The sequence below is a fragment of the Perna viridis genome, chromosome 5, assembly GCF_037379345.1.
Source record: "Perna viridis isolate PV_CMFRI_1.1 ecotype Kerala chromosome 5, ASM3737934v1, whole genome shotgun sequence".
Classification (NCBI taxonomy): Eukaryota; Metazoa; Mollusca; class Bivalvia; order Mytilida; family Mytilidae; genus Perna; species Perna viridis.
Window position 1 is genome coordinate 33,352,714 of NC_142449.1, and position 25,362 is coordinate 33,378,075.

The following is a 25,362-nucleotide window of genomic DNA, read 5'->3' on the forward strand; positions in this document are numbered from 1 at the left end:
AACTGGCAACAAGTGAAATATACTTTCGCATACTACTAGAAAAAATGAATGAAATAATTTCTTTAGCATCAGTTATTGATACATGTAAATGTTATCCCGTTATATATCTTGATATCGTCACTTCTGTTTTTTTTTTTTTTTTCCTCTCTTTTCTAACCTATACTTAAGGGTAATTCATAATGAATCGATAATGATTATTTTACATCATGTCTGTATACTAGTAATACTGATCTTTTCATTGGGTTTTTTTCTTTACTGTTTTATTTTAGAGAATTGCCATTTATTGACCTTACCTTCTTAATCTAAGAAGATAAGTTTTGTGGTAAAAGAAAGATAAATTTAATATATTTCTTCATTAAAAAAGGTATATTTTAACATTTCTATCAGTAATGTCTATACTAATTCAGTACCGTCGCAATGGTTTCTAACTATTCGATTTTTGCCTTGATAATGTTTTTTTGCACTTTCCTTTTTGACAATTTCTTATAACTTTATCAGTTCGGTACTTTTGTTATTACCCTTCTGCTCATATTTATGTTTATATTGTAAGATACATTTTTTACGTCAATAAATGTTTCCCACCTTTTCATGCAATTGTGTTCTATTATATGCAGGATTTTATGATAATTCTACATATTTTCTCAGCTGAAGATAGACTAATGAAGAATGAGTGTTATCTTTATGGGTGTTTAAATCGTTAGTGTTTTAGCTGTTAAGTTTGTATTTTTGTTTCTTTGTTTGTTTGGTTTTTTTTCTCATTTTTTTTACGTGCAGATCATGTACTTGCATTTTGATATATCTTAGTTGTCTCATTGTTGACGCTTCGGAATTTTTTTGCCGATGGATATTACATAGATAATTACACATAATTTTATTTTGTATGCTGTTTTGTATGTGCCTGTGGAGGCACATAAATAAATAAAAAGGATTGTTCTGGTACAATTTACTTATTAATTGAATGATAAGAAAACAATAAAAGAATTTCTTCATCTACTACTGTTGCATTTCACTGAGCGTTTGGTTAATTCAGACGACTCATACTCAGTTCGAATCTTCAGTATTCTGTCATTAAAATATTAAATATTATATATTATATTGTCAAGCATACACCATAAAACTTTCAATTCGTGTATGTTTTATACATTTAAACTATTTTTTGATTGACCAGTATAATGGAATTCGTTTAAATACCATTCATACATTTTAGTTCGTTAATATTACTTAATATATTAGATTTCTAACAGTAAATATTTTTTGTAATCAAAGTCTCCAAATTAATAAGTCTTAGGAGGTTTAAAAAATCTGGGGTCCTCGTTTGTATTGTTCTGTTTTGGAATGTAGTAGACCTTTCTAAATTTGACACCAATTATTTCTTAAACATTTCTTAACTGGGCATCATCTTGACACCTTTCATATCAATATATACTCAATGCATCAGTGAATTGAAAGAGTAATCAAGGGAACCAAGGTTAAAACGATAATCAAAAGAATGTATTCCAGGGACAAAGACCAGACATGGAAAACAGACATATACAACAAAGAACATAAAGTAACTAAAACCATACATACAAAGCAACATAAGTAAATGAGCAACTCAGACTCCACTAAAAACTAGGAGCATGGACAAGGTGCATTGGTTGGGTAAGCGTCCTCTGCTTTTCTAGAAACACCCGCCGAGTTGCTCATAAAAAGTCAAGTCCGGGGTAGACAAATGAGGAAAGGAAAACCATGACCCGTTGAATAAATCAGTTTTCATGGTGCTGATGGATATACCATAACGATCCAAGAGTTTATGATGACGACTATAAAACTTCTGTAGTGATGACTTCAATCTTGTAGCAACATAGCCCAAAAAACTTTTCAATTTTGTGTTTGCTTCAGATTGGTTTCTGTACCTCGGGCATTGTTGTACCGGATGTTAAAAACAACGTTGAAAACTATAGTAATACAATGAGCGTTTTCGTTGTAACATTTTAAACGAACAGTACTAGCGAAGTTTACATATCAACTATATACTCTAGATACATGTATTCTACAGGGAAAAAAATGACTAACATATCAAAACAAATTATATTTAACTGGTCAACAATAAACTATTTTAGATAAATTATTTGTATTTTCATACATAAACAAAGACGATCAACATACACAATGTTGCGAGTGGAATAAAATATATTGCATACAAAAATTACGGATAAGGAAAACAAGACATTACGCGAAGACCTAAAACGCTTGCAATATGAACTCCGGTATATATTGCTCTGCTAGGGGAAGCTGTCATGTGGCAACAGTGTGTATAATCTGGTAACAGTCTATTTACAACATCCAGCTCCTCTTGACTTTATTGTCATAATGTGGTTCCATCAATACCTACGGAGATATACACATTTGGCCGATATCATTTAATTAAACAAAGTAACAAGATGTAAATAAGTAAATTATAAGGAACTAGTGGAAAATTATCAAAACTACATTTGTTTGAACGCAAGAATATTTGGTGTTGAACTTTATATACCTAAGTAAGGAAATGATCTGTATCACTGTAATTTCGCCGTCCTCACATGGTGGTAGTGTGAGGACGCTGATCTCTTACTTAAATTGAGAAAGCATCGTTGTGAGTAGCGTCTTTGATATACCCTCTTGTAGCTCATCAAGCAAATGTCAAATTGGGTAGATTGTCAACACGATTTTACGTGAATTCTAACTTTTCATATCTTTGAGATTAAAACTTCATGTCGCTCAATCCAATTGTGGTGACGATCGTAAAACGTCCGTAATGATGGTATCAACAAAGGCAGAACGTAATCCTGATTTAAAATACATGTATATATTTATTTAACAGTATCCGTGATCTACAAAAAAAGTACAGGCTAATCAGTAACGAATCGTTTGTGAAATGTACACTCTATAGGCTGGATAGGGAATATTGCCATTAAAAAGAGGGGCTTATAAATGAATAGTAAAAATGATCTATAGTATTTTTTATAAAAATTTCGTACAAGGATGAAGGGTTATAGCACCTATGTCCATGACTAAGCTGGCGACGTTGACTTGACAGATTACCCAATATCATTGATATTGTCATTACAGGCGTATGGTATTAATCCAAAGCTCTCAAATCCCGCGTGCCCCGTGCAGGTCCGGGTGTTAAAAGAATAGGCCTGCAGCAGCGCTAAGCTTGTCGTATAAGGCGACTAAATAGTGCTCAGAACCCTAGCCAGGGGCTAGGGCGCTTTGCCCACAGAGCAACTGGGATGTGTGCCCCAGGTGGTTGAATGAGGTACCCTTGGCGTGTTACATGCTGGGGTTGTCAGGCTATAATACGGAAAAGCTGACCACAAACCAGTGGTGCACCGTGTAGATGCCACGTTCCTCGCACGTTAAAGAACCCTACTGTGGTATTCTCCCGGAGTAGGAACCATAGGGCTCCGCCACAGGAGGCTAAATTACCCGACCCTACCCACCTCTCCCTATTTCCAGTGGCAATTAAAATTTGTCGACCCCATTGTCCTTTTATCCCATCCTTTTTTCATTTCATCATCATTTCATGTTCATTTTATCATCAATTTCATGTTCATCGTCTGAATATAGCTGAAATATTGCTGCTCGGACGTTAAACCCCAACAAACAAACAAATCCCGCGTTCTTCTCTCTTTACACGGTACAATGGGACTATTTGTGTAGTGGAACCTTTTTTCAATATACTGACGTTTAAATTAACAATGTGATGAGGACTTACAGTCACCTCTATCTGGAGTAATTAAGACCCCAATTTTAGTCGTTTTGTATGCTATTAGTGGCCTTATTATTAAGTTGATACTTCATGCAAATGTATGTTTGCCCTGTATTTAACTTTTTTTTAGAGGATCAAAGTAAGTATATGATAGTCGACCTATTTTCGAAAAAAAAAAACGGATCTGACAAAAATTTCACGCTTTTGTCATACATTTAAATTGTTTCCGAGTTGTAATTCTTTTTTAATGCTTCGGTAATTTTGCAGATATTTAACACTACAATATTATATTTGTTATATCTTTCAATTGGTATGTCGGACTTTCTGGAGGTAACTCTCATTTGCACCATGTATTCAGTGAAACCTGTCATTTTCAGTCTTCGAAGGGTAGTACTCCCCCATGAGTTGTTGTTTCACAATTTAATTAACAATAAAAAGCTTGCTCTGTCATCAGTAAGGGTTTCTTTCGTCTTATAATGACATACAAGATAAAAGCCAAAAACAGATTGGTTCAAGTGAACTACGAAGTAGAAAACTGGTATCGTACAGTGCATCTATTTAGTATTCTGTAGTTTACAGCGGAGTTCTGGACACTCCAATATTTTGATTTGAATTTTGCTTTAACTTCAGCCTTATTAGAGGTTTCTGTGTCTGCTTACGCATTTTGTCCTTGACAGATGTACTTCATTCGGTCTTTATTGTGTAAGTTGTTCATTTTTACGCTTTTGTCGTACATTTGAACTGTTTCTGAGTTGTAATTCTTTTTTAATGCTTCGGCAATTTTGCAGATATTCAACCCTACAATATCATATTTGTTATATCTTTCAACTGGTATGTCTGACTTAACTTCAGCCTTATTAGAAGTTTCTGTGTCTGCTTACGCATTTTGTCCTTGACTAAGTGACTTATGAATGTTACACAGTTTTTCTGTAAAATTGATTAGTGCATAATTGTGATACGATAACATAATCAAAACAATTTCTGCAGATATTTTATTGTCTCCTAATTTCATTGGTAAAAAGTAAAATAAAAAGTGAAATAAAAACAACTAAACCAAGATTTAGTTGTATAGTATAAGTGTACAACCTATATTTCAGATCAAACAACACAATGTAGGAATACTAAACTGATAAGAAAACAAAGATGCTGTGCTATTTTCCATAGTAGAATATAACCTTCCGTTCGTTATGGGTTTAAGGATGAAGACCTACGGTAAGGGACACAACTCGTTCAAATCATTGGAACGTTTGTATTCACCATTTTACAACAATCTTATATAAGCATCAAAGTAACATAGACTGATTTCATTATGTTTCAAAGGAAAGCTTGAAAGGCTTTGGTGAAATTGAATATAATACAAACACATCACTGATTTCAAGAGTTATGTCCCTTACCCTAGGTCTACCTCCTTAAGTCAATGTTCAAGAATTAGAAATACCATTTTGGTTGAGAACACTGGTTTAAACGATGGGATTCAAAATAATAAAATAAGACAATACATAACTAACAAACTTGAAATGTTTCGCGTATGCTTCTGTGGACCGCTTTAATTTCAGACATCGAACAGGGCACCAGAAATATAAGCTGAAATTTAATTTCAGAAATCGAAGCTGAAGTAGCTATCCTACCTATCCATATTCATGTTCAGATATAAATGCAGCAATAATCTTAAGTTAAATATTAATTCAAAGGACCACTGAATACAGTTTGCACAACATTGTCAATTAAGTTTAAGTCACTGCTATTTAAATAACAGCATTGATAGTTAATATCCAATTCAAGTGAAATTAAAGAAAAAACACTGTTAGGCAAATTAAGTCATTCCCCTGCAAATAACATATTGAACAGGGAAAATAAACAATCATGATGTGAAAAAAAAATCCAAAAGTGATAAGAATTATGATAAATATTAAACCCAATCATTTGAACTACATGCAACAAAAATGTGGATATTGCAATTTAAATGAGGAGGTTTACTTTATGGAGTTCAGATCTTTATCTTTATTGCACCCAGTCCCTTTAACTTGTCAATCTAATTTCTCTGTTTCATTTTTATATAAGTGTGACCATTTCAGTTTTGAGTTGTCTCCCTTAGCTATAACTGGTCCCACCCTGTTTTTCCCCCAAAAATGTAAACAAGATAATACAAAATTGACCCATTGAAAATCTTTTAAATACTTTTGAAAATTTTGATTTCACGAAATTTGTTAACTTCATGTACTGTAAAAGACCAATTCCAATACTCTTAAAATGTTTAACCTTATACGTATTAGAGAAATTCCATTAGATAACGCTTAAATTCTTATGAAATAGAAATAGCATAAGTCATGTCATATAAAACCTTTCTATACATGAAATCAAGTTTCACAGGGTATTTTCAGGTGAATTGCAAATCATTTCACACCTTGTTTAGGTAACATTTTCAACTGTGGAAGTGTAGAAATGTCTATTAGCTATAAAACTTGAGGGAACATCATATATACATGTACAACAAAAAAAATACAGCAAAACTGAAATAAGGCCACACCAAATTAATCTTCACAAGTATCTATCTATATGTTTCCAGAAGCCTATAATTAAGGTTCAGGTTAGACAAAGACGTCTCATTTAACTTTTGAATAGGACATTTGCTCTAACAAGTGTTCAGTAAGAACCATTAAAAAAGAAAATTTCCAATTTTGTCTACAGGTTGTTTAAATATAGTATTGTTATCAGGTTAAGGTTGGTTTGACAAAATCAATAGGGTGATACATCAATTTGGCATGGCCTATAAAAACTAAAATTAGGGTTTTCTTTTCATAAATTGCATGGCAAACAGGGAAACAAACCAAAAAATATGTGAACACCATAAACAAGAAAAAATTCAATCCAACTAAATATACAAAATAAATAAAATCAGGATGAAATAAATAACAAGGAAAGAGAAAAAAAACAAAGAAATATTAATTCATTGCTAGCACCAACATTCCTTAATACATAAATACATGAACCATGTGATATTGAAATTATTATAATGCAATTGATGTTTTTTTAAAAATGAATGTTATTCATTGACTGTGAAAGAACAATGTAAATAAAACTTAAAGCAAGGGAGATAATTTGAAAAAAAAACCTATATAAGAAAATTGCCTGGAGTAATTTGGGTAGATATTTTAATGTCAGTACCTGTAATAATCAGGCAGTGGGTGAAACATGGTATGAAAATAAACCCATCATTTTGATAGTGTAATTTGACTATTTGCACCATCAGAATTAAGAAAAAAGACAAGACTTTCTACAACACTTGGTAAACTAGGTTATAACTTCACTGAAATGCACTGAAAATGAACATTTTAAGGGCAGATAACTCTGTCAAAATCTCATTTTTCTAACATTCTATTAAACAAAAACAATTCGGAGCAAATAGAGTGATGCAAAGAGCAATAATTCCCTTTTCAAATAGAGAAAGCATCAGAGTGAAATAATATTGTCAGATCCGTTTCTGACTTTTTCCCATTTTGCCTGATTCTTACAAAAACTTACACTTAAACAGCAAAATTATCCTTATCTTTAAATAAGTATTGAAATACAGGCAAATGTCAATTCTTAAAAAAAAAAAGTCATACAGTGAAACTGGTCTTAAATAAACGCCAAGATTTCTGAAAACATGTCTATACTAGCAACTTTTTAAGTTCTTTTATATCAATTTTTTTTTATATATTATGAACCTAGGTAAAATGAATGCCTATTTCAACCAAACCAATTTTTAAGGCCAAACAGGATTCAGTTTAGACAGGTTTCACTGTATATACTATCAGCTATGTACCTTAAGGTAAACATTACCAACTGCTCATGATAAAGTTCAGGCAAGAACCAAAATTTTTATGGTACTGATAGACCATAATTTTACAATAGAAAAAGGACTCTTACTTTAATTCCACAAAAATTATAAATACATTTAAACATACAGAGCTAACTTTCATGAGTTACAGAAATAAAGAAAATCAATGTTAAATTGGCATGATTTACTATCAGAGCATGTAAAATGAATTCTTTGTTCTAAGCAATCTAACTGAGCAATTTTAAATTCTTGGATTTCAAGCTTTCACGCAAGATCTTATCACTAACATGATTAAATATACCCAAGAGTAAAATATCAATTACAATTCTGTCAGAATACAAAATTCATCAAAACCTAATTATATTTTTTAAAAGAAACATCTAAGATAACCATGGTTACAGCTATGAAAATGTTTCAGGTAATACTTTTGGACAGTTACTTAGGTGGATAACTGATCATTCATAATGTTATTTAAGGAGGTAGACCTAGAGTAAGGAACACAACTCTTATAAATCATTGGAGCGTTTGTATTCAGCATTTGACATCCATCTCATGTAAGCATCAATGTAACTTGGACTGATTTCATTCTGTATCAAAGGAAAGCTTGAAAGGCTTTGGTGAAATTGAATATGATACAAACATATCACCGATTTCAAGAGTAATTTCCCTTACCCTAGGTCTAACTCCTTAAGGTCAATGACTTATAAACACCACACATAAACAATATTAGGCATGGCATAAACATAAATACCATTTAGAAATTAAGAGGTTTTTTTTTAAAGAAAAATGTTTTCAATATTATAACAGTCAATACATCACAAATTGGCACACAATTTTTTAAGTCATTCAATTGCTTCTTTAATCATTAGGATACAATTGCTGCAAACCTGGAAATTATCACACTCTTGTTTTCAGTTTTTGTGATCAACCTACTTTTGTGAAATTTTGATTCAGTATCATACCTCAAATAAAATTATGTTTCCACCACTGTTTATTTCATAGGCCTTACTGCAAAAATAGCGAAAATTAAACTGCCATGAAAAAAATTTAGAAAGTATTTCAACTTTTTTAAGAGATGATTAAGAGAAAATTAACCTTTGAACATTCAACCCTTATTAACCAGTACTTCTTCCTAATTAAATAGTCACTGATTTTACGAAAACTGCTTTATAGAGTCTGCCAAAAACATAGTGACAAGCAGGTGTACTTAATATTTTTATATTAATTCATTAGACATCTGGAAGACTTCCGTTTAAATTACACAAAATAAAACCTCTAAAGAGAAACACAATCAACCAGGGTAACTTGTGGATAACAACAATTCTCCACACTTGATATTCATATCATGTTTGTAACGAATCCTCTGTCAAGTTCTGCATTTGAAGAAAATAAATTTCACTCAATTTGAAGAATATAGTGACTTTACTGAATATGGTTTTTAACTGGAAAGAGTAAATAACCAAAATATGATCACAAGTGCAAAAGAACACCCAAGATTTAACAAGTGTGTGGAACATGTTCTAAATTGGATTTACAGGTATTATTTGTATATTCACAAAAACCTATAGATTATTCTTTTCATAATAAAGATTTTCTCACTTATTTAATTATCTTCACATAATTTCTAAATTTTGTGATCAGCCTATGGATATTCCGAATCATCAGAAAAAGTAAACGTCATTAAATAGTAGCCTTGTGATGGCAAAATCTTTCAGTTTTCAATGGATAATACCTCCTACAGACTACTATACTAAAAATTGTACTAATAATAAACCCTGAATTGCGTTCTCCTCTATAAATAGACTACTGTAATGCAGGTTACTTTCAATGGATGCTTATTTTGGCATATTTCAGACATCTGACTAAAACACTCCAAAAAATTCAACAAAATAGTTTCCTCTTGGCTTCAGTTCTAAGTACACCAATTCGGGTCCTCAAAATTTGAAATGTACAAATTTTTCTTATATATTTTTGCCTCAAATTTGCAAAAATACTAAATCCACTAAATAACCTGAAAGACAGTATCATTCTGAGCATATACTTGCTACTTTAAAAACTGAATTGACTGTCATCAATTGGAACACTTTTTGTACTACTGGAAGCCGAGTAATCAATACTTTTAACTAAGTTCTTACTTGAAATGAAGTAAAAATGTACAGATTAAAAACAAAATTAAACATTTGAAACCTACCATTTTAAAAATCAATTTGAATTTTTACACCATGAATTGGTATGCAGTGAAATATAACTCAAGGGAGGTAATTAATACTGCAACAATGTACAAAATGATAAAACACATGGTATGAAATAAATAAGTCATGTTTTTAAATGAGACAGATTGCACGGACTAAAACTTCTTATGGGTTATGGACTGGAATGATCAGGTCATGTCAATGATATGAAATCAGGATTAGGCCACAAAAAATATTTTCTGTTTCGCATCCTTTCTCACATTTTTTTTATCTATCCTATAAATTCAATATTTCACTTACTAAAGAGCAGACACAATATTTTATCTTGACATTTTACCTCGTGTTTTAGCAATTAGAAGGAAAAGGGATATATAGATCTAGTTTTGGCCACTGAATATAGATGAAATGCAGAACTGATGATCCAAATTTAATTAAAAACTTAGAAATTTAGATTTTTGGATATTTAATAGCATAAAGCATATCTTTAATTTTGATGCAGCTAATCTATTGGAAAAGTTCATCCTAAATTTTATTTCAATGATTAACTGTTAATTGCTGAAAACATGCTATTATTCTGTCTACACACAACCTTTTCCATAATGCTCTTAGTCACCATTTTTTCTTATTAATCATAAGTTCCATCCAAACTCTTAACAAACAGGATGAGAACCCAAAAATAACTACATATACGTGTAATCATGTGTAGAGAAAATGTAAAATAAATGTAGATGATATGCTATACTTTTCCGCTAGACTAAACAGTCATTGAAATTTTAAGATAGGATAAATTTTTACATAGGCTTTAATAGTTTTTATTTCTATTAATTTAGCTATGAAATGCCCAAACAGCTTTCTAGACAACAAAACTCTGCTAATGAAAAAATGAATTCTTTGTAGCTAAGCCAGACAACATTTATATCAGACAATGCCTGATGATAGCACATACTTTTCAATCTTATAGAACATATTGCATTTTTGGATATTGCTTGATGCATTGCTCAGAAATAAAGAAAAAAATTGTAAGATCAAATTTCACATTACTACTACTGCAGCAATGATTTAAATGGGGGAAAATATTGCGATAAAAAAAATGCATTTAAAACTTCACAACATTACAAAAATTGATGCTTTTCAACAAACTTGCCATACAAAGCAGTAAAAACAAAGTTTTGAAATCAAACTTAGAAGTCAAAAATTAAATTTGATGCTAATGTTAATAAGAAGTCACAAACCCAGAAACTTAAGTGCTTTTAGCTTTACCATCTATCAGTTAAACAGAGTTATCTACAACTGTCCATTCTAAGGCCAAAACCAGAGACAAACACAGATACCAAAAAAACAAATCATACTCATCCAAAACTCATTTCATTATAAAATCAGACATGTGAGATTTAAGTAATGAGCCAAACATTATTTTTCTTAAATGTAAGATGCAGTAAAAAATTAAGAATTTGTTAAATATATGATTAACTGTTTTAAAAAAAACTGTTGATGACTTCCTGCAATACATTTGATTTTACAAGTTAAAAATTTACCAGGCTTCTTTTCTGAAGCACTGAAAAAATAAAGTCTCAGACAAAATTTATTCAAATACTGACTAATAACTTCAAGTAAGTAGTTGAGGAATTAAGTAGCACTCCAGCTAAGAATCATGCAAAATGTCATTCATGGGTAAAAAACCTACATATTTTTTATTTTGATATTTTGTTTGAATTGCCATAGTAAACAGAAATTAACATTTACTTTTTCATATAACCCGTGTTCTTAGGAGATAAAAATTATGTAGAATGCACTCTAGATTTCAAAATTAAGGGAGATAACTCTGTAAATGATACTAAAATACAATGGAATCTATTGAATTTTCAATGTTGATTAGCTCCTAAGAGCAGACAGATTTGAATGAATAATTACACATTTCATAGAATAGACCCATAAAACAACTTAATTACAAAACTAGAAATATGTAGCCTTTTTTGGGGTGTATCACATTTGTCAGATTTTGCACGATTCTTACAAAGACAGCTACTTAAGAACCAGTCTAGATATAATTCAGACAGTGCCTATAGTAGAGGTGATTCATGGTGTAAAAAACCCACTGAACAAACAATGCTTTCCTAGTCTACATGTGCTATAACTTTACATAATTGATACAGCCCTTTTCTGTATTAGGATATGTATCTTCGAGAAAACAATACATTTATCTCCAAATAAAATTTAAAAAAAAGTCAAACATATTCATAAACAATAACTTCTTCTAGGTACAAATTTCTTACACAATCTACATAATTTTTATTTCGAAAGTGCAACAATCAACGACAGACTAACAGTGGTTATGTGGTCTGTCAAGTGTCACTGAATAAACTAAATTGGGTAGGTTTTTGGTATGCATGAATCACCTACTGTCTGATGCTTATAAAGACTGCTACTTGAGAAAAAAAATTTGATTCACAACATTAAGACAAATTCATTTATCTTATCTAAGGAAGCCAAAAAATTATTGATACACAAGTCTTAAACATCTAGACTCCTGGTGGGTTACAATATTCCCCTGAAATATCCTCCAGCAACTACTTCAACACAATATTTTGATTTGGCCTTTAAAGCTACAGGAAAAATGATTACATGTGTAAAAATTGCAACAATTCACAAAAAAGTATGACAAACAAACAATGTAGCTGAACACTCATGAAATGAAACAAAAATGTAGCACTAAATTTTCATCGCCAAAAAATACATAGCGAGAAATAACAAGAAAAACATTTACACCCATTACTACAATATTTCTAAAGATCAGTGACTTGATAATGTGCTGATGAGTGCTTCATCAGTTGTCCTTGTGGTACCGGCTGTTGGCCATACAGGTTAGGACTATACCGATAACCACCACCACCGTTTTGTGTTGGCTTAGTTGGTGGTGGAACCGGTCGACTAGGATACGATTCGAGAGATGCTGGCATTATTGCGATACTGTTTCGTTGTTTCCCAGTAGAATCATTCATCAGTTTGTTTTGAATATTGTGGGTGTAAGGATCAAAATAGAATTGTTCCTCTGGAAAAAGTTTGGAAAGACGCTGAATATGACATGCCTGACAAAGCAAATGTTCTTCAATAGGATAGCAACGTTTTCCAGGCTCGTCTGTTAGTTGTAGACCACAATCCTGCAAAAAAAAGGTACCAGAATACTCAATTTAAATTACAACAATTTGGATATAAGGCAGGAATCATATAATGAAGAGTGACTGTAACATGTCTTACATTTTCTGTGAAACAAAATGTATTTTGTGTTAAAAATCGTCAGGTTTTATGAAATTTATTTTGAGGATTCTTTAGCTTGTGGATTTAAGACATAAGATATTATGGAACTTGTTAATCAGTAAAAGTTTCTTAGTTTTTAAAACATTGAGAACTTACAGACACCTAAAAAAATCTCATATTCAATATAAATTATTGCACAGAGCACACTATAAACCACATCTTAAAGACATTATGTTTATAGTAAGAGAGAAGACTGAATCAGAAAAGAAATTATATTGGAACTTCGTTTAATCAAGGAAGTATTGTATTGGTTAGTACATTTAAAAAGCTACGAGTTATTCTGACCTAACAATATCCTCACCAAAAAATAATGACACCAAGGAATCGACAAAATTGATGATCAAAGGCAAAATGACATAATAGGGTACCATGATAGAATTGTAGGTCACTACACTTAGTAAACATAGGAAAAACATTACCAAAACAAGACAATACAGTCTGAAGGAGGTAGACCTAGGGTAAGGGACATAACTCATGAAATCAGTGATATGTTTTTTATCATTTTCAATTTTACCAAAGCCTATCAAGCTTCCATTTGAAGCAGAATAAAATGAATCCAAGTTAATTAGTTGCTTACAAAAGATTGATGTAAAATGCTGAATACAAACGTTCCAATGATTTTTAAGAGTTAAAGAGAACAATAAAGAACCATATTTCATCCGTGTATTTCATTTGGTAAAATCTTTCATCATTTTTAATTTGATCTTCTTACAGCATTGCAAATTTACAAGGTTCAGGATGTTTAAAAGGATTTTTTTTCCATCAAGGCAGGTAAACTTTCATTTTAAGATGCCGGTTAAAATGTTTAAAAATATGTTTAAGAACTTTTAGGTGCCCCTGTAACCTTGAAAATCTATCTGAATCTAGATTTCTCTAAGAACTGAATATCTTCCAAGTATATTCATATCCATCATGTGGTGTTATAAAAGGACTGATAGAGAGATGAAAAGAAAAGTGGATTGTAGCAATACCATACAATGTACAGGTATGTAAGTAGTTACAGCCAGTAATATAGTTCAATTTCAGGGAATCGAGTTAGCCTTCCCTTTATTGAATGACCAAATCCTGATGAAATGTCTTACATGTAGGCAGTTAACTGGACAATTAGTAAAGAGATTTCAACTTCCTATAATTTCATAGGTATTTAAATTTAAGTATGATAGAATGTTTAAATCTCTTTATCAATTGTGCAGTTAACTACATAAGGAATTTCATATGGTGATTGTCATTTAATCTAGGAAAATCAAACTACAGGGGTATATTTCATGAAGCTAACTACACATGTATTACTAGCTGAAACACCCAATGAATATTATGTTCCAGCAATCATTGTTAACATGCCATGTCTTGCTAACAAATTTGTTTTGTTTAAAAAAAAATGATTTCATTACACACAACTAAGCATTTGAACACAGCCCGTGACACAAATCCATTAGGTGAGGAAAATCGGCACACTATTAATATTTGGTGAAAAAATAAAATGATCAGTAAAACTCCATGCTTTCAGTGACATCAAACTTTAACCTGGTACCAAATGCATGACCTCTCAAGAAGCACTATACTTAGTGAAAATTTAACATTTTTTTATTTGCCCAAACTGGCAACAAGACCAGTGTTATTTGTAGAATGGTCTGTAATGCCACATAAACTTCCCTCAGTTTGATAGAAATCTTCAGATCTTTTCACATACTGTTAATATATGCTGGCCAAAATTGCCACAATTGAGTTTTGGTTAGAAAATTTCCATGTTATTTGCTTAAACTGATATCTGTTTACATTTAAACTTTCATAATGATGTAAGAGACTGGATAAGACATGATAATTTTTTCAAATGAAATACCCTGCCTTCAACAATTACGGCCAATATAACTACAGCGGTGTTAGCAATTATCATCCATTTCCACTGTAGAAATTGAAAAGGCAATATTCCCTTGAATAAAAGTGTATTAATCCCTTATGCAGTTGTTAGAATAGCAAACAAACAGCATTAACTTAAAATAATGATAATGGTCCGAAGTAATACAAGCCTTCATGAATGTTCCTATCTTATAATTGCCATATATGGTAGTAAGCATTTCAAAAGACAAATTTAACAAATTTTGAACCACTCAAAAAAACATGGCTTGGTGCATTTTGAAGTTGTGTATTTGTTTTTAACATATCTGGATTGATAGTAAAAAACATTAAAAAAAAAAAAAACAAACAAACAGGTCACCGTGCAAGTTCGAAATAGGAAGAATGTATCTACAAAACATATACGTCCCTGCAGTTTTAGCTGACAAAAGTTTGTGTATATATTCAATGAACATGATAAAAAAGGGGGACATTAAAATATTCTAAGAGTTCTGTTAAATTGCAGAGGTCTTTGCTTAGAAACTGGCTAAGGCATTTTAAGTCTAAATAAATAAAAATAAGAAACTTTACTTTAATGGAAGAAATCATCCTTCCTTAGGATTTCAAACTAAATTATACTCTAAATCAAATTAGTCTTTTTCTTTCTAGGCATACCATTTAATTAATTTAAACTTCTCTATGCAACGTATTTCACATACATATTTTGGGCTCTCATCCTGTTCTTTTTTTTTCTCAAAAGAAAGTTCAGCAGATTTATGTAAAAATGTTCATGACTGTTTTAGAAGTAAGCAAGTAAAATAACTCAAATTTTAAATCTGTTAAAACCAGCTGTGTTTAACCTAATCCTGCACTCAAAATATTACAAGCAACTTTTTTTCACTTACTTTCATCACACATATTCTTCCTTCAAAAAGTCAAAATGTGCTATGAATAATTCTTAAGTATTCCTGGTATATGACGTTGTTTCTATAAATTATACAGTGTTGAAGAGAGATAATGATAAGTACATGCTTATGTAACCTCGTAATAACTGGTACTTTTACAGTGCATACAATGATTATGTTCAGGAAATAGAGTTGGTCTTCCCACTGATTAAATGACAATCACCTTATGATTTGAAAATAGCTGAGCGGACGAGATATTAACTTGAGGTTATTGATAGAAAGTTTTAATCTCCTTTTAAATTGTCCAATCAATTAATTAAGACAGTTCACAAGGTGTATGTTATTTAATCAATGTAAGACCAACTCAATCCCCTGAATATCATCACTGTATGTGCTGTATTATTACCGTACATAAAGAGAAAATCAAGCTTAAATGTACAGATATTATCACAGCTGATCAAGAGAAGAGTTGACTTATACTTCAGTTTGCTGATATCGCATATACAAGTACATGTAAATTACATAATAACAGAAGTAGTTTACATGTTCATGTACAATACATAATGACAAAGTAGTTTAAATGAAAGAGAAGAGTCAAAAAGCATGCATCAATGAAACAAACAAAAAATAATACAAACATATTTCAATGATTAATATAGGTACACATTTTAATTTTCATAAAAACCACAATTCAGATCACACCATGAGAGACTACCTAAATCTGTATATCTATTTTAAATAGAATCAGGCCTTTCATTTAAAAACGTATATTTTCTTCAAAATAAATGAAAAATCAATGTACAAATTTTCCCTTCCCATCATAAACCTTGCAATTCAGATTTTTATATGACCTGATTTTATTTTGAAAGAAGACTGAACAAAATGAACAGATGTATTTCACTTGGGACAACAAAATTCACATTCATGCTGTGTTTTTTTTATATTCTATGGCTATGTAAAATGCAAACAAAAAGCCGTCCTTACTGAAAATGGTACTTTAAATCTGTGGAGGTAAAGGAAAACAATATCAACATAAAGGCACTAAATTCTCCCAAGGTATGAAAGAATAGATTCTCACCCAATGTATAGAAGAAAAAATTCTCCCAAGGTATGAGAGAATAGATTCTCTCCCAACATATGGAAAATTAATTCTCCCAAGGTATGAGAGAATAGATTCTCTCCAAACATATGGAAGAATTAATTTTCTCCAATGAAATGGAAGACTAGGTTCTCACAAACACAAGTATCAAATTCATAAAACTTTGAATGTAAAACTAATTCCTCAACAAACAGTTGAATTGAATTTTGCAATAAATTGAAAATAATTTCTTTCAACTTAAGAAAATTTCATACTGTTTTTTTTTTTACCTTATACTGGTGTTTTTATTATTGCAAAAACTATGACTGACTAGAATAAAATCACAATAATAAAGACTGGCATTACAGAACTGTAAGGTGATGTTGGAGTTTCCTCCAAATCGAAAAAAAATAAATATTATTTTTTAAGCTGATATGACAAAATCATTATAATTTATGTACACAAAATTCTTAAATTCACAATATACATGTGTATCATAAATATTTTTAAGAAGAGTATATTAAATTCATTTATCTTTAATTTTTTTAGAGCTGCCATTAAAATTAACTAAATCCCTGTCTCTATCAAAGAATTTCTCTTTGAAATGTCGGCCTGAATTTGTTTCCTCAAAATGTGTATAATGTCAAGTTTCAATGATATCATTCTAACAGACCTTGCAGATTCAACTTTAAAAACAGGTAAGAACTACAATTTGATGTAATGGAATGGGCAATTTCCACAAAACATCCCCTGCCAAAAAAGCACTTTTTCATGAAGGGATTAACTGGATAACATACTTTGATTTTATCCATAAATGAAAGTTACTAAATAAATGAACAATACTATTCCACGTAAAAATTCTCATTCTGACAGAAAACAATAATATGACATGAACGTAAAACACATAACATTTCCATTATAACCAAGGAAAACTAACTTAACTAATTTCGGCCAAAAACTACCAACATATATACAAGCCAATAGCTAGAAAGACAACAAAATGACAACCCATCACTACAGGAAAATGCAATTAACTATCTGATGATAGAGTGTTGATATGGTAGAATAAAGAAGAAATAAATTCTCATACATTTTACCTTTGAATAAAATTGGGAATTCAAATAACTTTAAAATGGTTGATTTAAGGTCCCCCAAATCCATAACCAGAAGTACTTTACAAAGAACAAAATGGACAATCAACTCCTGTAAGTTTTATCTAATGCAGAGATTATTTACCTCACAATGGTAACAGTCCACATGATAGTCTTTATCCATTGATACAACTCTAACAGTTTCTTCTGTGCCCTATAAAACATGAATAAAGTCAGGGAAAAATAATTAGCAGTCGCCCAGTAGCCCTTGGCTACAAGATTTTGAGCTGGGCTACCAAACATTTGGGTAAAAGTTAGTTGAACATATAAAGAATATTAAACAAAAACATGGTCTGGGCTACCAGCTTGTATTTCCTTATCTTTACCCCAGAATAAGGTACTTTAAAACATGAACATTCACAGAGATTTATTTTCGAAATTTAAGGTCAATAAATTTTCAAATGTGTAAATATTATGGTCTGACGTAATCACATTTTTCTACAAATTAAGCAAGTAGATTTTTTGGCATAGGTTTCTATGCAGATATTTTATGATCACAAATATAACAAAAATTAAGCCCACATGAAACAGTAAAAACTAAGACCTCAGGCTGATAACACAGGCAATTTTAAAAGGTAATTTATTAATAAATAATTTAATTTCAGATGTAACACGCTTTCTGATTGGATAAACAAATTTTGTCTATAGTTCATAGACCAAATTTTGAAATGCGACTGTGATGTCATCAACCTTTTTCGCTGATTTACTAGCTAAATTTTGATACTAAAACTAAATTATAAGGAATGACTGTTATATATGTTTTCGGTAAATTTGAAATAACCTCAATGCCCGCAGGTTAATTAGTATGACAACGTGATAGATTGAAAAAAATATATCAGACTTCAGTGTTTTCGTTTTTGCCATACCAATCGATCAATAAAAATACCTATTCCCCCCCCCAAAAAAAAAAAATCAATTTGCTCATTTTTGCACATAGTTGCACTTGTGATGCCAATAACGAAACCAAACATCATGAGGGGATATCAAAACAGCACAGAAACTATCAGAAAAAAAAACTCCCTTACTAAAAATTTGAAGAACATAGCTTCCTTTTGAAATGACAAAATATTTTACAAACAAACAGAGCATACATTGATTGAAATTTTTAATACATAAATTTTGAATGGAGACATTAAACATGACCTTAATATTTGCACAACGAACCTCTACAGGTGTTATTGCTTGTCCACAGGCTGCACATTTCGGTGCATATGTCCTGAAACAAACAAAATAAAGTACTACAAGTTGTAGGTTAAAGCGGAAACAGAAATATGTTTTACAATTATGGCACTGACAACAAAAAATAATTCAATATATTAATTGATTTGTAATAAGGGATAGGTTATTTTGTATAAATAAACTTGGTAATGTGACATAATTCAAGTCAATGGTCTGCATTCTGCAATTCAAATGATCTAGAACTATTTTTTTTTTATTATTATTTAAGGCCAAATCTTAATTTGGAGTGAGATTGATTAAAAATCATTTTATAAGGATTTTTAAAAATGTTTTGGCAAAATTATTCTTGCATAACCAACTCTGTGACAAATAATGCTTTTTCATAAACCACTTTGCAATTTATGAAGTGTAAACTGCTCCTAATGTTGGTTACATTAAACAATCTGGCAAATAATTTAGAACAATCCTTCAATAAACAAGCCCAGAGAGGGTGTTAAGATACAAACATTTTTTTTATTTGTATACATAATGTTTTCTTTCCTACAGAAATTAATTTTCGTAAACCAATTTATGACTACCATGAATCATTTCATGATTATATCACCATAGAATGACACTGCACATTTCATGAACATTAAATTGATTTCAAATGATTTAAATGTTATGCTGCATATGTGATAAAAAAATGTTTCACGAGACACAGCCTGATACAACCATAGAACACTGAACAAATGGAACAAGTATGGACACAACATTCAAACATGATACAGCTCTTAATTGGATTGTGGTGAAGTGTCAACAATCACAGTTTCACATGAAAAATACATGGAAGCAGTTTATACACAAAATCAAAGAAAATGCTAATTTCTTACCCCCTTTATGGCCCTAAATTCCTAAAAGATCATAAAACGTCATAACATTTAAAATCAATCAACACCTTCTGCTGTGGTATGGAATCTAATACAACAACTTCACAGAGACCCCATTCAATGTTTCTTTACTTTTTGGCCACTAATTGTAACCATCAACAAAATGAGAATCCTAGCCTAACTTGTACAAATGTAGTAATGCTTTTTAAAATGCTTGCTTCTGGCACATATTAGACTCCTATTCCTAAAGAGTAAGATTTAAAACCTCAAAACAACAGCATAGATGATCACAACACCATTCCATTATATAAAGGGTAGTTTTTTGCAGTCATATCAAAAGCACTAGTTTTTAAGGTCTTGCCAAAAAGTATCAAGTATTAAATAAGATGCAATACTTGTTGTATTTTTTGTTTCACAAATTGATACTGTACTAAGTCCCAACCCCCCCCACCCCCCCCCCAAAAAAAAAAACCAAAAAAAACAAGGGTATCCTGTATGTGGAATCTAACAAGAAAAGGGCCATAACAAACTCATTTAATGCCCAATTTACAATGCACATGTCTACACTAATTTAAAAGTCTAGCCTTACATATAATCATCCTCTTTACAGCAGATCAAAATACGGCTGACAGGAAGAGGTTACTGAATGATCCATCTCATTTATTTACAAATTCACACATAATAATTAATTTTTGAGACAACTTATGCTTCATTTACTGCAAAGTGTTTCATAAACAAAATCAGTTTTTCAGTGAAACCTGTCTAAACTGGGATAATACAATTTGTTTAGTTTAGACAGGTGTTCATTTAGCGCAGGTTCATAACACACTGAAACTGGATAAACTTTGGAAATGTCTAGAATAGTCAGTTTACTGAATTATTCAGAGTTTGGTTTAGACAGGTGTCCATGTAATCAGCAATCTTTTGTTAATTTAATATGGAACTGTTATCAAGTCCATATTAGAAATGGAGCCTACATAAAAACCTCATTTCATCTGTATTCGGTAATTGAAGACAACAAAGCAATGAATGTTTATGATGCTACTATTCCTAGCCATGTTATTCAAAATCACCTGCCTTGCCCTCTGCAATTCAAAGGTTTGTAACAATTCAGCTCATTCATTTAAACATACATGAGTCTCAAATTTGTTTGCCCAAAGCTCTAAAGATTTGGCAAATGTGTTTACCTATGGTAGTCTTCTATACAGTAGATCTTGTTATCAACATCTATCGTAAATGGCACACCATCAAGACAATCGTTACACACACAACATCGGAAACACCCAGGATGGTATGACTTGCCCATCGCTTGTAATATCTATAAAAAAACAAGATATATACAAAACTAAAACCACACTTTGAAGCAAAAGACTCAAAAATAAGACTATCATGAAGGAAAGTAAAATGTCAAGACTCAAATATCTTCCTTGATAACTTCAACTATGAAAAAAAAACCAATTAATTGCGGTTAAACTAATTTACTGATCCTGAATAAAATGTAAGCCTGTCAAAATAATCACTGTTTAGCATTAGCATTTTAGAATTGGGTCAACTTTAAAAATGTCTAAAACAATTCAAACATCAAATTTCAATTCATTGATGGTGGTATAATGTTTATTGACAAGTATCATTTCTTTTTTCAATTCAGCCAAAACATTACTGGAGTGGGTTGAACCCTACTATGTTTTGGTTTGGTACACTCTAAGCCAGAATGCTTTATTGCTATTGGAAAGAAACAACAGCCTTCAGAAGGTAATATATAAGGTACAGACCCTTTGGTGTTAACTGCAGGTAGTCGATGAGCATGTGTGACATACATGTATACTTCTCTGAGGTAAGGCTTAAAGTAGATCTCAAGAATTTTTTCACATATAAGTGTATAATATGAGTTAGGCACAGCCTACAACTGAGCATCAAACTTATGTTATTGAAAAAAAAGATGATAGCCGAAATGGGCGAAATAGGACAGGTAGAAGGTTGTCTATTAAAAAAATAATGAAGCATACCAGATTTTTTCTTTGTAAAGAAACTGCGTATCTTAATTTCAAATCAATTTAAAGGCTACTTCCACTTTAAATTCACTTCCCTGACCCATTCCTGTGGACCTATCTGATACCTATTCCAGTTGGCTGGACGTATATAGTTGGCCATGCATGCAATGCTCAGTTTTACATGTAAGGCATGCTCATTGACCATCTCCTAGCTAACATGAAGAGGTTAATGTCTTATAACTTTCTTACCATTTCCATAATGAGATGGCCACAAACACAACATTTTTCAGCTGTCTGTTGGAATCCAGAATACTACAAAATAAAGAACAATGTAAACATTTCATATTAATTAAATATGAATTGTAACAAGCTTTCTGACTGGTTTGTGCTTTTAGAACAAACTAAGTTATTTTGTATAATTTGCTTCGGTACTGCGACATCACTAACCTCAATCTGTTCATAATCCTCCATTCAAATATTCCCAAACAAATAATTTTTGACAAAAAACAAATCCAGAATATTTATATTTGGGACTGGTTCTAATTTCTGAACAGGTTATATGACAGTTTTGCTAGTTTACACTTTAGAAACCATAAAGTGGTTTATTAGTGTAAACAGCTGAGACCATGTTATATTGTATACCTTGTTCAAAAATTAGAAAACAATGGGCCTTTAATAAGCATTGTCAATGCTCAATTCAACATCTCACCGCTCCATTAACTAATACAAGTTGTAGGGAATGTAGGTCTTAGTCAAATGTATATACACGGACAGTTACGCCAGCATAGATAATTCTTTTATTCAATTTCATTTTTAAGATTTGTAACAAAGTCTAAGTAATCCTTTTTACACAATGTTCATAGTTTAAGAATTTAATACATTTGTATGTACAAACTAGAAACCAAGGAATGCAAACAAATTTCCTTATACTGTTAACTGGGAAGTTTTGGCTCCATCTTTTTTTTCAGTTTCTGCAATCAATCAACTTTCTTACAGCTTTAAATTCATTATTGTTCCACTAATCAAATATTATTGGTCTTTAAGATAGTTTAATTTTCATACTACAGACCATTTTACTGCAAATTTAATGAAAATAAAACTGACTGTTTCCAGTAATATTAACAACAAACCAGATAATCCTCTTCACAATAAACCCTTCCATGGACGTTGTAAAATGCCTTCCCTCGTAAGGTTCGACCTGAAAAACAAAAACAATCACAAGATTAAAAGATCACTTCTAAAGGAAGTAACATACAAGAAAATTTAACCATTGTTTGAATTGATGACTGTATGAGGAAAATACTACCTTGACATTGCCCTTATATTGTACATATACATGCATCTTTATTTTAACATAACTGCTGGGGGTCATTGTCTTGAAATTCTTTCCATATCTTTATTTTGATTTTTACATAGGTATGGTGCTGGGGCCAGGAGTAAAAATTTGGAAATACAAGCTGCTATCCCAGACCATACTTTTGTTAAATATATTTTCTATATGTTCAACTAAATTTTACCCAAAAGTTTGGTAGCCCAGCTCAAAATCTAGTAGCAGTGGGCTACTGGGTGACTGCTAATTTTTATCCTTGAGTCCCCTGGGGACATTGTCCAATAGAAATTTTCCTATATCATTGCTTTGCTACATATATAAGTATGTATATAGTAGTATTTTTTTTTCTTACTGACATTTTTCACACATTTACAAATGTACATGAATCTATCTTGTAATCTGATTTTTAGATAGAAAGAAATACGTCAGATCCAGAAATTTATGAAGGGAGGGTTTCCAGGATACCATTTGTTCATTTATGCTCTGTGACTTGTCAATCTTTTTCCAACTTCATTCCTATAAAGGTTCAGAGATGGAAGTTAAGTCGTTTTGGAACAAAAATTTCAGATGAAATGTAAATTTCAAATTTTGAATATGCTTTTGAAATAAGTTTGGTACAGGGGTTGAGACTAATTCAAGAGACTAATATATATACTAACAAACTGGGAAACAAAAACACTGATACTTAAAGAACACACTAATACTTCAATCCAAAAAATCATTGAAAATATCATTTGTATTGCTTTATGTACAATGTAAATGTACATGTAGGAACAAGATTGATACATTTGTATATATTAGTAAATAAAGCAGCTGAGAATCAGATTTCACTTTTCTTTGACAAGGCGTTTCAACAGTAAAATTCATGACCTGATCTGCTGTAAATTGAGTATCAATCATGCTGTCAACAATGAAATTAAATTTTCTTTTCAATACGAATATTTCAATTTTTCTTGTAATCCATTTTTGTGTATTCAAATGCTTGCATTGTGTGCGATGAATTGGAAATGCTATTGTATGCATTCAATCCCATTTCAAAATAACTTATTGTGGTAACTTGAAAATCCAAATTTGACACTTTAATGCAAACATTGGTAATGTGTCTGCCATTTATAAAAATTGTTTTGGTTTTTAAAAATTGTAATCTTCATGTCAGTAAAACTATAAACAAGAGATCAAAAATAGTTTTCCCATCAATTTTTGGCCAAACCCAGTTACATAGTATAAATAGGATTAGGGTCCAGACAACATCATGTGACTAATCCCAATACACAAAAGCTTATATTGTTCTAATGGTAAAAATTTCTCATCTGTAACCTGAGTAATGAAAAATCAGACTTAAATTTAACTTCCCTTTTCTTCATTATGTAAGAGATAAAAAACCTACAAAGCTTTGTTGAGTCATTTGTTCTATTAATAAGCATGTATCAATTTGAAACTTTTTGTTTAAACTTCAAATAAATATACAATGTACAGGTGTACTTGTATTTCAATTATCACAATACATGTATTTCATACTTAAACATCTACGTGTAAATAACGTTTTCGTTTCCAACATAAGAAAATGCTCTTGGGAGCCCTGGCCTAAATTTCCTAAAAAAATCTCAAGTTTAAGATTTCTTCACATCCTGAGTTTTCAAAAAAAAAATTCCATTTCAAGTCACCTGATTGGTCGAAATTTGAGTTGAAGAAGGATTTGACAAAAATATCAATTTGAGATTTTTTTATGAAACTAGACAATGAACAGTAAAAAGTATACATGACAAAACTCCTGAAGTTTGATGCACTGCCACTCTTCATTATGAACATTTGTACGTATACCCCACTAGTACAGGAGGTTAATATCAAACACTAACCACAATAGCTTTCAAGGTATGCTCCATACCAAATTTGAAATACATCAATTCATTCAGCCACTAGAAACCGAGATCATTGCTACAAAATTTTGACAGATTAACAATAACTG

The 25,362-nt window shown here is 31.2% G+C and overlaps 1 protein-coding gene across 4 annotated transcripts in view; it reads right to left on the bottom strand.

Moving 5' to 3' along the window:
- Positions 1–7,418: 7,418 nt before the first annotated feature.
- Positions 7,419–25,362, bottom strand: part of LOC148617159 (uncharacterized) — a 31,423-nt gene continuing 13,479 nt past the window's right edge. Inside the window, exons 3-9 of one of the 4 annotated variants that reach the window (XM_088584536.1) lie at positions 23,197–23,264; positions 22,316–22,378; positions 21,263–21,393; positions 19,192–19,243; positions 18,113–18,181; positions 16,783–16,801; positions 7,419–12,903 (exon numbers count right to left, since the gene is read on the bottom strand). In XM_088584536.1, the coding sequence (XP_088440662.1) occupies positions 16,796–16,801; positions 18,113–18,181; positions 19,192–19,243; positions 21,263–21,393; positions 22,316–22,378; positions 23,197–23,264 (389 nt within the window). In that variant the 3' untranslated portion in view covers positions 7,419–12,903; positions 16,783–16,795. Of the gene's footprint in view, positions 12,904–15,798; positions 15,881–16,782; positions 16,802–18,112; positions 18,182–19,191; positions 19,244–21,262; positions 21,394–22,315; positions 22,379–23,196; positions 23,265–25,362 lie in introns of those variants that run through there. The other 3 variants (XM_088584535.1, XM_088584533.1, XM_088584534.1) reach the window with 3 other exon arrangements.